The sequence below is a fragment of the Poecilia formosa genome, unplaced genomic scaffold, assembly GCF_000485575.1.
Source record: "Poecilia formosa unplaced genomic scaffold, Poecilia_formosa-5.1.2 Scaffold276, whole genome shotgun sequence".
NCBI lineage: Eukaryota > Metazoa > Chordata > Actinopteri > Cyprinodontiformes > Poeciliidae > Poecilia > Poecilia formosa.
In genome coordinates, this window is record NW_006800215.1 from 644,300 (window position 1) to 658,506 (window position 14,207).

General features: G+C 38.0%; 1 protein-coding gene across 7 annotated transcripts in view; it reads right to left on the reverse strand.

Moving 5' to 3' along the window:
• Positions 1-14,207, reverse strand: part of nphp4 (nephronophthisis 4) — a 186,277-nt gene that overhangs the window by 109,522 nt on the left and 62,548 nt on the right. For all 7 annotated transcript variants that reach the window (XM_016681299.1, XM_007571219.2, XM_016681301.1 and 4 more), the window contains one exon: positions 13,899-14,034. In XM_016681299.1, coding sequence (XP_016536785.1) covers positions 13,899-14,034 — 136 coding nt within the window. The remainder of the gene's footprint in view (positions 1-13,898; positions 14,035-14,207) is intronic.

The window sequence follows — 14,207 nt, forward strand, 5'->3', positions numbered from 1 at the left end:
CAAATACCTTTGCCAGGTAAAGACACTTCATTTTCTTTCTCTAAAAATAGTCCTGCAAAAGTGTTTGATTGAGCACATGGATTGTTTCATACACCATCAAAGACTTGGCTGTTCTGCTCTAGATATAAGAGAGCATATGAAAAAGCATAATTTAAATAGGCCTGCTTCAGGTTTAAAGTGGCTCTTAGCACCTCATTTGGTAACTGTGTTTAATCAAAACCCTTGCTTTCTTCGCTGAAGCTGCTTTACAGAGACAGCAGGGTCTAAGTTTGAGTTTGAACTCACAAGACAACGATTAGATGTTCAAACATCATCACCAATCGCCTCTCCGGTTGCCAGGGCGCCACATCCATCTGGAAAAGGATGGCACTGCTGGCAGGCACTGACAGGGTAAGACTCACCCCGGGCCTATCGCAGGGGGGAGATTGATGCACTTCTCGGCGGGGGAAGAACTGACATTCATTTTAATTAGGCAGGCAAAATAATGTGTCTGTGGCACGTAGCTTCCCTTGCCTCATCTTCAACGTCTCCTCTCATGGAGAGAAAGGAAAAGGCGTCTCCAGGGAAGAATGAACTCCAGAAAAGGCCACCAATCAGGCCGTGTATATATCACTTCTAAGTCCTCATGACATTATTTTTCTTAGGATGTTTGATTAACATTTAATTAACATTTGTATGACATTTCATATCAGAACAAAAACAAATATTTAACCGGTTTCTTAAAAAGTGAGCTTCACACCAGTGGGAAGATTCATGTCTGCGTAACAACGAAGGTAGCACCAATTACCTTAGCAGCACCAAACACTGAGGGGTGTTTTTTTGTGTGTTCTGGGGATAGTGTCATTGTGGCACAAACATTTTAATGAGTGTTTGATTGCTAAAAGCTTTGGTAGATTCACATTAATTTACCAAACACCGCACAACCCTTCAGGCGCACAGAGAGGCGACACACATACAGCCACTTAGGGGCAGTCATGGGAAAAACACACAACAATCTATACAACATGTACCGTCTGTGAGCCAATTAAAACCCAAACAAGAGTCTCCATGGCACCAAGGAGAGACTGTACACCGACACCTTTAATAAACCCTGCTGCTGCCAGCCATGTTCCTACCTTCTGCTCCACATACCGTTTCTCTTCCATCCCCTTCACACTGACATCTCAGATACAGAAATAAAAACATGATTAAGAGGATTTTTTTGTTGTTGTTTTTTCATGTGTAGAGCTCAACTTGGAAAGGGCTTTTTCTCAATGTAAATCAACTCAATATCAACTCTAGTTTCAGTTAAAATCCTTACACTGTTGGGTATTTATTTTAAAAAAAATGAAATGTAGAAATTAACTTGATCAACTGGAACCCCTGCGGAAAGGGTTATGACTCAAATTAACTTTCAGATATACCAAAGCACGAATACATCTTTTTAATGTTAGCCATGCTCTAAACTAAACAGTCTGACTGTGATATTTCATTAAAACTGCAATCTAAGGTTCTACATGTTTTAGGCAATGTGCTGTCAGGACATTTGAGCAGCTCTCTGAACTGAATTAGTCATGTTAAGGGAGAATATTGAATGAAGTGCAATAAGTACAATGCAGTGTAATTTTTCTTTAAAGCTGCTGAGTTTGTTAATACAAGCTTATGCAATTATTAAACTAAACAACCCATTAAAATTTGATTTTTATTGTACAAAATCAGGCACGTGCAGAGGAGGGGGGATCTGGGGGTGTTTGAGCACCTGCCCCCTTTGCTCCTTGCCCCCAAGTGCCCTTTTGGTCTTTTTTTTTTTTGGTATTATTTTTCTAAGCCCTCTTCTGACACATAATAATGTACTAACATTATTTGTTTTTTGTTGGGGGTTTTTTGTACAAAATAAGCCTTTTGTACAAAAAAAATTAAAAAACTAATTTTTGTCTTGTGAACTTAAAAAGTTATTTGCCAAACATAAACTTTTATTTGCAAAACTCAGTAGGCTTTTCTCATGGTGACATGTATTAATAATTACATTTTTGTTTTTCTTTTTTTCGTTTTTCTGCAGTTCCACATTAAAGTTTGATGCAGCTCTGCTTTCCTGAATGGACCATCTTCATCTCCACTGCAAGTGTAGCAAACAGGCAGCTCTGTTTTATAGATTACAGTCCACTAAAAGGTTCCATTGAGCCCTTGTTTACATTTTTAATAGTGTAATTCTGTAAAGACAAAATATTTCTGGTGGTCCAGCTCTGATTTACATATCTTCCTAAATTGTGGATTTGAATATGGCAATAATTTCTCATAACAAAATAGACCTGCAGAAAGAAATTACTAATAAAATATCTTACATATGCATAGTTGTATGCTTTATATAGAGATTTTGCTTAGCTTTGATTGTATATCTCACAATTTTGTTATTTATCATTGTTTATTAAACTCTGAAAGCTGTGTGGCTTTAATATTCTGTCCTAGAATGAGGTTAGATGTGCCCCTTTTTTTTCAGCACCTGCCCCTTTAGTGGTCTCTGCATGGCCCTGTACAAAACATATTTTTTGCCATTTTTGTGATTGACGTATAATGCGGTGACATTAGGTGGAGTAGTCAGGGGGTCGGCTGATTAAACACTTTTGCTACCTACTGTTTAAGGTGACACTTAATAAAAGTGAGGCGTTTCTACGGCATGTCTGAACATTTTTTTAAATCACTAAACTTTTGAAGCTTACACGATCTCGTTTACAAGAAATCAGATAAGATCTGACAGTTCCATCAAACTTGACAGCTGCAAGCCAATAAAAGAAACACCTCTTTGAACACTCACTAAGAGAGTAGCACTTGGGTCCCAAGCTAAACATTAAGGCTAACAGAAAACATCGAGAAATTCTTGGATCTTCAGTATAGATCAAGCAGGTTATTGTCAAAAGGGACATGCGGTCAGAGGAGCCAGGTAAGGCAATGCCTCAACAATCACTATCATTTTTATTTATTTATTTATTTTTTTAACACAAATATAGTGTCAACATGCTTCATATTCTACAGAAAACAGAAAATCCCAAAGGGGAATGTATGACCTGACTGAATTGCATTTGAGTGCAATTCTGTTTCAATTCCATGTATTTCACAATAAATGTAATATGGCAACTTTACAAGAAGGATAGATTAATAAAGTGAACAAAAATCAGTAATCTAGCAACAGGTACCATTACACCCTATTGACAGATATGTCCTGAGAACGTTTTAAAGTCCATTAGATGAAAAACAGAGTACATATAGTTAGTGGCAGCAGTAGCTCCTTCAAAGACTTTGTTCAGGAGAGAGGAAGTTGAATACAGAATGGCAGAGGAGCTTATTGAGGGCTGTCTAGTGGGCTCCTCCAGGAATATGTCACAGTTAAACACAGTGGGGTTATCAAGCAAGACAATGACCCAAAGCACTTTAATAAGTCCCAGCTAAATGATATAAAAATTTAATTAATGTCTTGGTGTGGCTTAGTCAAAGTCCACACTTGTATAACAACTCAGATGCTGTGTCATCACCTTAAAATGCTACAAGGTGACTGCATTAACAATATTCTTTGAAGAAGAGTGAGCCAAACCTCTTCCACAGTGATGAAAGAGAATTATTACTAGTAATCATAAACGGTTGATGGAAGTTGTTGCTGCAGTTGTTGTGGAACAACCAGCAGTTAGGGGGCAATTACTTTTTCCACATTTGACCAAGTTGATTTGGGTTAACTTCTTTCCTAATGTACTCATCTTTTGAAAAATTATTTTGGGTTTCCTGATATAATCTCTGTGGGAGAACTTTTAGGACTTGAAACCTGTCTGTGACATCAAAATGATAATCAGTTGAAATATGTGGGCAGGAAAATACTTTCTCATCGATTCAAAGTTAGTAGGAGCCGGAGCAGAATTAGTGGCAACTGAGGCCATTAATATTTTAAAAAGGTATTGTTGCATAGGTTCAATAGACCAGAGAAAAATAATCTACAAAGCTCATCTAAAAACTAACATGAAAACAGAGACTGCATTATAAAATATCTTGGAAATGGTCTCATTTTTATTAAAATTTTTGTTGATGAAACGCCAACCAGTTGCTTTACTTTGGGTGTAACCTGCACTATAAATCAAGTTACTAATAACTAAAATTCCTCTGTCTGTTTAGTGCGCTATAAATGACCTTATTGTCCACATTTGAGGAAATACGCTCTCTCCAGCCCTGCCTCTCTCTCTCAAGACATAATTAAGTAGATAGGACACTGAAAATGTCTGATAAGCTCCATATCACCTCTGTTAATCAGCCTCAGCTGTTGGCCAAAGGCAAAACTACATTTTAGTCCTCATTTTTCCCTTTTTCTCATCTCCACCACTTATGAAGCAAGTAACGGGATCCTTCAAATATAGTATGAAACGTTTTGACATTTTCCTCACTGACAGAGGACGGCATCATGATTGTTTAGGCATATTTCATAAAAATGGTAAATACAATGTTGAAAAATAAACTGGTGTCTTAAATTCCTGCCTTGCGTTAATCCAGAACTGACATGTTAATTATATTGAAGATATAAAATTATATATACAGTCAAACCAAATGTTAAGCAAAAAAGGCTTAACCGATTGTCAAAAGAAATTGGACCACAAAGAAGCTACAATCAGCTATGAAGCAGAAGAAATCCAAATTGTTCTGACTGCTGTGTTCCTGCAATAAATGTAATTAAATTTTTTGAATAAAATGTGTCATTTGATGAATCAAGTCACTGTATTTGCTGCAATTCCTTGAATCACTAAGTCATTCTGTGATCTACACAGAAGAGATAATGAATTTTTCAATTTAGGATTGTTTGAGATGATAAACAAATTGTTGAGAAAATAAATTTAAAATAAGCTAGTTTTAAAACCTAACATGTCTTGATTCAAATGGCCTAATTGTGGTTTTAAAATCAGTAACTTATTCTGGCTCTTTGACCTTTAATTTACCTGTAGTTACAGCAGATGGTTTGCTAGGATCGTTTGAACTGCCTTTTGTCTGTGTGGGAAAACAATACAGTGGAAGTTCCAGCTTTTCACACTCATCTGTGAGAGGCCGTAAACACGGCAGGGTTCCTGGCTTCAGATAAAGGGTCAGAGATAGCTCCTGGTTGGAGGAGCAGAGATACGCCTTATTTGAATAAATTAAAGAAAAGAAGATAAAACTTTCTACATAGAGTAACAAATCAGATTTGCTCTTGCAACTCTCCAAAGATGTCTTTGCTTTTCTTTCTTTCCTTCTTTTCCAAGTCTGTCAGGTAAATGAATGTATGTCTCTGTTGTTCTGCAGTTTCTGTTGTAAGTTTATGCATTGTCTTATATTGGATTAAACTCTGTAATTCTGTGACGTCAACACACATTGCTGTTTTCCTTGTGGCTACACGTGGCTCGCCGAGAGGACCTGGGATCCAAGAGGAAGAGAGAAACAGACTTTTTCCTACATTACATTAAATTGCTACATTAAAAAAATATTAAAATCATACAAAGTACCCTGTATGAATATAATGCATTCAAGAAATAAACATACTACCATAATCTGATATAAAGTTTTCCTTGCCACTTTTTTTACTCAACATCATAACTGCCACCTCAGTCAGACCTTTTCTCTTACAGACGACGTTGTTTTCTTTATAATACTGTAGAATGCTCTGTACAGATGAAAGAAAGAGCCTGCTGCCAGATTCAGTTCTGCCTCTACATATATCCAGATGAGAGCTCAGTAAAGGGCAAAACAGTGAGTTTGTTTAAAGGTCAAGCATTAATGGTTACACTTCCTCAGACGCTCGGTAATCAACTGTGCCACTCACCAGGCTGAGTCGGGGTTAAAGGTCGCACAACATGAAAAAGCGAGGACGGCAACGCTTTCATTAGCCGTTCTGTGCTGGCCCAGTTACACAAGCGGAGAACCTATTTCAGTACATGACGCATATCACAACTGTCAACATCCTTTTTTAGTAATTTAGGTTTGATACCATGTAACAGCTTGGGAGGGCTGCCAATTACCGTTCCAAGAAGGTGACTCACATCTAGCAGTGTCTCTGGGGCAAGAGCAGAAGACACTGGCAGCATGAATCCAACTATCTCCTTTCGATAGAGCCTTAACTTTGATTCTGCTCACCCATTTAGCCTCTACGTGTCTTTTTTTTTAAGACTTTGACCAAAGAACAATCACTCAATCCTCATGTCAGTGTTTTGGATGACTGCTGCTTTCGTCACCCTCATGACAGATTGATTCTTTGGAAAAGGACAAAGTCATGCAGGCCGTCAGCGCCTTCATCCTCAATTTCCCCTGGACCAGCCCACCCATTAGTGATGAGCTAGTGCTTGTCAGCAGAAGAAGACAGGCAACAATATGCCCCATCGTGCTGTATTAAATTGTACAGTTTGTGACTGCATTGCATGGCTCAGTAGGTGAACAGCGCCAAGCTTACAGAGGCTGAAGAGAGACAGCAAACAGCAAGCAGCAGGGAAGAGATGCCTGAGATGAAGTTAAGGTGAGGATAAATTGATGCTGACAGGACATAATTAGGAAAGCTGCCATTTCCTAACATCACTTGTCAGTGATCCAAGTCTTCTCACAATTTGTCATACTGTAGAAGGTTCTTACAAAAACTTTTGAGTAAATAACTAAGTACAAGAGGTGCTAAAAGGTATAATTTTCTTTAACAGCACCCCATGGCTCAATACCTGCAGAACCCCCTTCAGGAAGAAGAACTTTAAGTCATTTTCTGAATGACTAGATTTAGTGTCTTACATGAAATAGTTTTCTCATGCAGCCAAACAGAAAAACTCCTTTCTAGGCTGTATCTAACCCCTGATTATTCACCATGTGAGCTTTCATACTAAAGGTAAGCATCGCAGAATCACTGTCGGTATCAAGTTAAGTACAACATTGGCAATATACAGTTCTTTGCATAAAATGTGTGGGAACATCTCCCATTGCAAATTTTTGAACTAAACTTTGAAGGCGTTCAGCATCTTCTTGGTTTTATCCTATTCAAGAGCCACTGCTACTGAAGAAAGTAACTGCCTGAAGTCCAGTGATGTGTTCTGTCTCACTGCACTTCAGCGCTACTGCATTTTAACCGCAAGAATAAAATGCGTCATTTGACATCGTGCACTCCAGCAGTCCCAGCGTGTCTTTGTCTTAAATCTTGAGGCAAGCTGGTCACACTGACCATCTGTCATAGATAGATACATCACACCCTCAAGCTCCCTTCAGATCCCACAGCAGGGGTGTCAAACTCCGGCCCTCGAGGGCTGGTTTACTGTAGAGTTTGGATATGCGTCCACCACACCTCAATCAAATGGCTGAATTACCAACTCGTGCATTCAAGTTGTACAGAGTCCTGCTAAAGAACCATGTGTGATTTAGATGTGTTGACAAAGAAACATCCAATTGTTGCAGCACTTTGTGTATTTCAGGTTGACACTGTCCATTACAGTAGTTCAATCTAGTTAGTAAACTGCTGCAAACCCATATTCAGGTCTCTTCTGATCCAGGCAGTGGACTAATGTGGAAGTACAATGTGCTGCAGCAAAGAGTGAAGGATGAAGAGTGCAAACTGTCAAATCATAAGCAGCGAGAAGTATGCAACAAAGTACAATAGGACCACTGATGAAAATAAAATAAAAAAGTGAAATACTTGAAGTGATTGAAGTGAAAGTGATTACTTGAAGTTCATCAGCCCCAGACACAGTTGGAGAGCAGCCTATCAGGAATATACCCTCTTCATTTTTTTCTCTCCAGCCTACTTCATTAAAATCGTTATTCTTCATCCCTCTGATTGCTGCAAGGAATGTGAAATAGAATCATAGCTTAAAGATTTTGAGAGATCAAGGGCGACACTTGGAGACATGACAGAGGGACCGACCAAACAGCAAAGTCTGGTTGTACATTGCTAAGTGGGAAAGAAGAAAAATGACGACACCACAAGAGTTTCTTTCTACATAACCTCAGGCAACGATGGCAATACAATTTTGTATTAAAAGAAAAAAAAAAAAAAAAAAAAAGGAGGCCATCCTTGCGCTTTGCCTTACAGTGAGAGGCTGGCTGGCTTTCAACACAGCACGGACGAAGCATCCAGGCACTCTGAGAGCACAGGGTGATTGTCTCTGTATTGCAGTGGTAATGTTTTGAGAGTGAAAAGGGATTTCAACAAACTACTTTTCCTCTCTTCGCAGCCACCTTAGCCCCCTCAGAAAACATCAAAAGACATAAGTCTATTTAATCTGAGGAAAGAGCAAAAACAAGGCAGACCGCACCTGTCATGCCACTACAGTTCAACAAAAGACGGTTGTCAATGTTGCACCAAACAGCGCCATCTAGTGTTGAAGTTAGAAATGAAAGCCAGAGCAGTATGGGAGAAGCAAGTACAAAAGTTTACTAATCAATGTGAAACCTAAATAAATATCTTTTCGCACACATTTCTATGGTAAGGCACAATTTCTTATTTGTACAGCAATATTCATGCACAAGGTAATTAAATGTGCTTCACAGATAAATAGAGGAAGTAAAGAAAAATATATTTTTTTAAAAATCAGGCATTGCATGAATAGAAAAAAGTACTCAAATTCTGATTTCAACAAATGAACAGCAAAAGCAAAATAAAATGAACTGATAGTCTTTGAATCTGAAGCTGTAGTAAATGCAGCGTTTTCACACTTGAGTTAAAGGAACAGCAACAGTTTCTGCATATCTCCAGTTGGTTCCAGAGATCAGCAGCAAAAACATAAAATACAATATACTGCTCCTTTCTTTCTTTTCTTTTATTTTTTAAGTTTTGGTCCTTCTCCACTAGAGCAGCTTTAACCGATTTTGCCCTACCGAATTCATGCCAATTACAAAGTTCTGCATGTTTTTCATACGCACTTCAGGAGTAGTACAAACCACGTAATGATTGACGGCAGACTGCATTTGTTGGCCCATGATTTATGTCACTACAAACTCCAAAAAACATCTCAACTACCACTGTGGACCAGCAGACACGAGTCTGCTATAAGAGACCTGTATGGTGTGGAGGAGGGTAATCATGAGTTTAATCTTGAGCAGCACAGGAGCACATCTGTCAACTTTTAGAGTGGAATGACCGTGATTTAGCAGCCCTGCAAGCAGCACATCTCTTTGAAGAACAGGCACGCAATGAGGAAGGGAGAAACTTTGCAGCTGTGGCAAAAATTCTGTCGCAGTTATAGTTTTGCCCCAGAAAAAAAAATGGAACTGCATAATATGAGTTATTCTATGCTTGGAATTTTCATTCAAACAGTGTTTATTAATGGATGTTGTTTACATCTTTTGATTGCATAATCAATATCCAAACAGTTATATTGTGTTGTATTTGGGCCAATAGCTTTAGCATGATACTAGCCCACGCAAGAACTACCATTTTTTTTAACAAGTGTTACAACTTATATTTATTTTGACTTTGAGTCCAGGTAAACTCACAGAAGGAATTAAAATAAAAGCAAGTTTTAAGACATTTTCCATCATTTGTATTTTAAGGAAAAAAGTGAGGCAAATAAAAAATAAATTGATTAAAATCAAAAATCAAATTTGGTATAAAAAGAAAATCTGAGATTTTATCTTTCGGCCATATCGCCCAGCTTTCAGCTTCACCAAGTCTACTGGAGTACTGATCTCTAATCTTGGTTTTTGGGACCAAAAAATAAAACAATAGCCTCTTTTGCAAAAGATTTTCATCAAATAATTACAAACGACAAGCCATTTCTGAGCTCCCATTTTTACTTAGACAAAGCCGTGTGTTATTCCACACAGCCGAGGGTTTACAAAAAAAAAAAAAAGCCCAATCGTGGCAGAACAGAATAACAGGTAATGTAGTGCTGCATCAATGTCAGAAGAAAACCTGTGTCAACCGTGTTCACCAGTGCATCCTTTCTCAACAACAGAAACAATAGCTGAAGAAATCATATTGTTGGCTGAGATTCAAACTTAAACTGTACATCTACCTTCTTAGTTCTCTCATCAGTTTAACGTCTGAATCTTGTTTTGCTTGAAATTTTGCTGCTGGCTGATGACACGTCATCACTATGTCACTCACTCCAATTGTGAAGCCGACTTGCCCCTATAAAAGTCTGCAAATGCAGGAATACGACTAACTTTTTTGGACAGTGAGGGGTGAAACAGAGGCAGAATGATCTCAACCCTTCTTGGTGCATTGGTGTTACCACAAAACACATGGAAACAACTGAATGGCATCTTAGTTCCACCATAAAATGTTTGTAAAAAGGATGACAAAAGTTATGTCTTTCTTAAACTTTGCACAAGTTTAAGAAAACAATGACTTACTGATATTACAGACAAAAATAAAACATTGTGTATCATCAGTAAATTTTTGGTAACCGAAGTTTTATTATTCACATGTTGGGGGAAGATTTTAAATATTAGTAAGTTCTTCCTCTAACGTAGAGGAATTCCACATTATCTTAGTTCACTCAGAGTTATAGATGACATATTACACAAATTAGCCCTAGTCTACCACAGAAGATGTCAAATAATCTGGAAACGTTATCAGGCATTATGTCAAACATAAAACTAAGACCCAGACAAGTGTAAATTATAGAATATTCTGTGTTTTCCATTACTCTAAAACTCTTTTCCACCAGTCATAAATTAAAGAAACAAATTAAGACTCCTGGATTACATTTTGTTTTGGAAGCATAAATTTAATTGAATCTCTATAAGCAATATCAAAACCATAATTGGTTATTCAACTGTTCTTAGCAAAAACCTTTTTTAAGTGTTCGTAAATCCATAAATAACACCAAATGTGTTTCTTTTTTTTACTTGGTGCTCTTGATCAACAACTTTTATGACGTTTTAAGTAAGTCAGTAACTGAGGTGTCTAAAGAGGAAAAAACAAACAAAAAAAACATTTATACACTGCTTGATTTCCAACTGAGAGAACAACTCCAAGTCTTGGAAATGTTCAAAAAGTCTTAGTAAAGTTTGTGACGACTATCCAGCATGATCATCCATATTTGCTGTCATCAAATGGTCTGAAATCTAGTTGGCAGAGCTCGGCTGACTTCCCTGAAGGCACACCTTAACTCAGTACCATTTCAACACTTTTGAAGTGTCGCATCTCTGACAGCTGAGACAGTGCATGCACAAGTACTCTGCCTCATCATGCTGTTCTTGGCTGCCAAAGTCACAGAGCATAAAGCTGTAGCCATCAGCTGATATTATCATATTGGGAGTCTTACTGCAAGATGAAGTTCGGCAGCTGCGTTTCTGTCTTTTAGGAGGAAGCACGAGAGAAAATCCTTATCGGTTAACAACCGACGTCGGGAGAAACACGTGACAACTTGCATGCAGATGTATCAGCACGCGCTAAAAACACCCACACGACAACAAGAATTCTGCACTTTTTTAAATATCTTTCACTTCATCAAACATTCAGGATTTAATGGCAGAGAAGGTGAATGTGGTGGAGTAGAGAGTGGGTGGAGATCTGTTGCTATTCTGAGATTATCTAGATAGCAACTGGATTGATCCAACAGGTTTATTAGAATTTCTGAACTTAGGTGAACATTTAAAAAAAATGGTAGAAAAAAAAACCTTCTGCAAAAGCATAAAATATATTTTATATTAAGTGATTGTATGTAAAAAAAAAAAAAATGAAATGCTAGATGCAACGGAAGTGTCAGTATAAAAACCTAAAATGTTAGTTTGTGCTTGTTTTAACTATGGGGATCATGAACACCCACAGTAAAGCTAATGAGCATCATAAAAGTCACTGCTGGCAACAGAAGAGGATATTTCAAAACCAGCAGTGCAGTCACAGGTTTTGGACCCTGTGGCACCATAACTTGAGTTGGTTGGTCATTTTCTCATTTTGGATTGATATCCAGCGGCAACATTTTTGAGTGAAATCTCTCAACATTGATTGACGGGCTGATGTAAGTTTTAGAGCCGACATCTATGTCCTTCTCTACTTTAACCAACGCTAATCATCGAGCCTCAAACCCAGAATTATCTCCTTAGCCAACTGAGAACCAGCGTTTAATTCTGACTTGATCATCATTCCTAATGATCTTCTTAGGAATAGACTCGATATTCACAGAACCTACCAATGTCATTACTCCTTACTGCATTATGTTTCTCAGACTAGAATAAGCTGGACGGTACAACTACGTCACTTTGTCTAATTATTATCCATTATGAGTCAACAGGGTCACAGAATATTTTAAACTTTATGAAACAAACAACGATATACATACCTACACAGAAAACTGCCTGTCAACAGGTTGCTATGGTGAGAAAAGACATTAGTTATTATATTAATACTGATGTACCATGTCATCCAGGTGACATTGTGACTGCTTGTTTTTCTGCTGCTGTTAATTGCTGTCCTATTGACCCTTCATTGTATACGGGGCTGTGCTCAGTAACATAGTCGGAGCTTAGCCTCAGAATGTGCAAAGTGTTGAGGGCTCACCCACACACATAATTACCGCAGTCTTTTTGTGTATTTTGTAATGCTGGGAGCAACTGCTTACTATCTACTTATTTTACCAGGACGTGTTGCCAGCGTGGATCTCTCCATCACCGGGTTGTTCAACTCATATGACCAGAAAACCTAAACATGAGAGAACTCCAGCTTAATTTAATACTGCAGAAAAAGTGAGTATCCATAAAATTTCTGCTTCTAACTTAATATAGTCAACAGTTATACAGTAAAAATTACAAATACAGGGAAGAATTGGGATAATTTGGTTTTAAATTGGAATAAGAATTTACTGTCACAGTACACATACAATAAGGGATGTTTTGTGTTGCATTTTTTTCTGCAATTTCTAATATTGATTTTATTGTAATGTTTGCATTGTGAACCACAGGAAGAATACTCTACTAGAGTAAGGACTAATGGAGAGCCTTAAAAAAGACTAAACTGTAATCTGTATGACCACCTTGGTTAGTCAAAAGGAATCAAGAAAATGAGCCACTGTTCTCACTTTTTCCCCTCTTCCTCTCTTGTCAAGTCAGTCTATTTGACAGTGTAAAAGTTTTAGTTTCTCATGCACAACATGGAGGTGTGCGTCTGTCTGCCCTAGCTGGAGGCCTTTTTAAAGTGGAGCACTATGCATACTAATCACTATCTGCAAGCAACCTGATCTTAGAGCAGTTCTTGTTTATCAATTCCTTTTCTATATTTTCAAAAGCACGACTGTTTGTTTCACTTGCTTGTTGAGATATTTTTGGTTATAGCCAGACAGGATCTCCTGGCAAAGCAGCTGCAGTGCAAAAAGATATAATAAATATAATAGGCTAATTGGATTGCTCCTGGCTTAATGTGGATGTGATTGGGATGTAGTCCTTGCAGAAAGCCCGGAGGCTCAGTCACTGCTTCCAGCAGACTGCTCTTAGCAGAACTTACCTAGATGATCTAAAAATAATGATCCCCCCCTCCCAAGAGTTGTATCTGAAATTATGCTAACTGCATCTCTAAATATTGTAATCTGGTTTATAACTCAGAAATCTAAACTTGGACTATAAAACCAATAAATGATTGATAATAGAACACCAGCACGTCGTCTACTCTTCCAATCATAGCAGCTCGGAGGTAAATGGTGCCTTGGGGGCCATCGCTGAAACCATACACTGAAAGTGTTTGGATTCAAACTCCTTAAAACTTATCTGCACAAACAGCAAGACGAGAAAAAGGGATAATTCAACTCCGAGCAGATCTTTTTGCACATATTACTGTGGAAAATATGCTTGAGTGTTTGAAAGCTTTTTTTCCCTCTCATTTTTATTCATGTAAAGATGTTTTCTATAAAGATAACTTCCTGGCTGGGGCCCATTTCAAGAAGAGGTAGATACCAAGCCAGGATCTGGATTTAGGATTAACCCAGTCCATAATACATGTGTGTCTCTCTTACCATAGTCTCTCGGCCTATGGGAGCGGAGAAGACGTACTCTAGCTGAAAGACGATTGCCAAAGCCTGATTATTGGCCATTTTGATCTCCAAGCTGCTGCGAAGGCCCAGCATCTGAGGACGTGACGATGTTGTTGAGCTAAAGAGAAAGCAAAGAGATATCGATGTGCAACGTAGGTGTGAAAAATGTGAAAGCGGTAATGAAGAAATTACAATACTTTTCCAAAATGTGAAAGGTTTTAATATTTCTCCTCCTATAGCTATATTTTCCATTAAAAGTGAAACAAAATCAATGTGCTGGAAGATTTACAA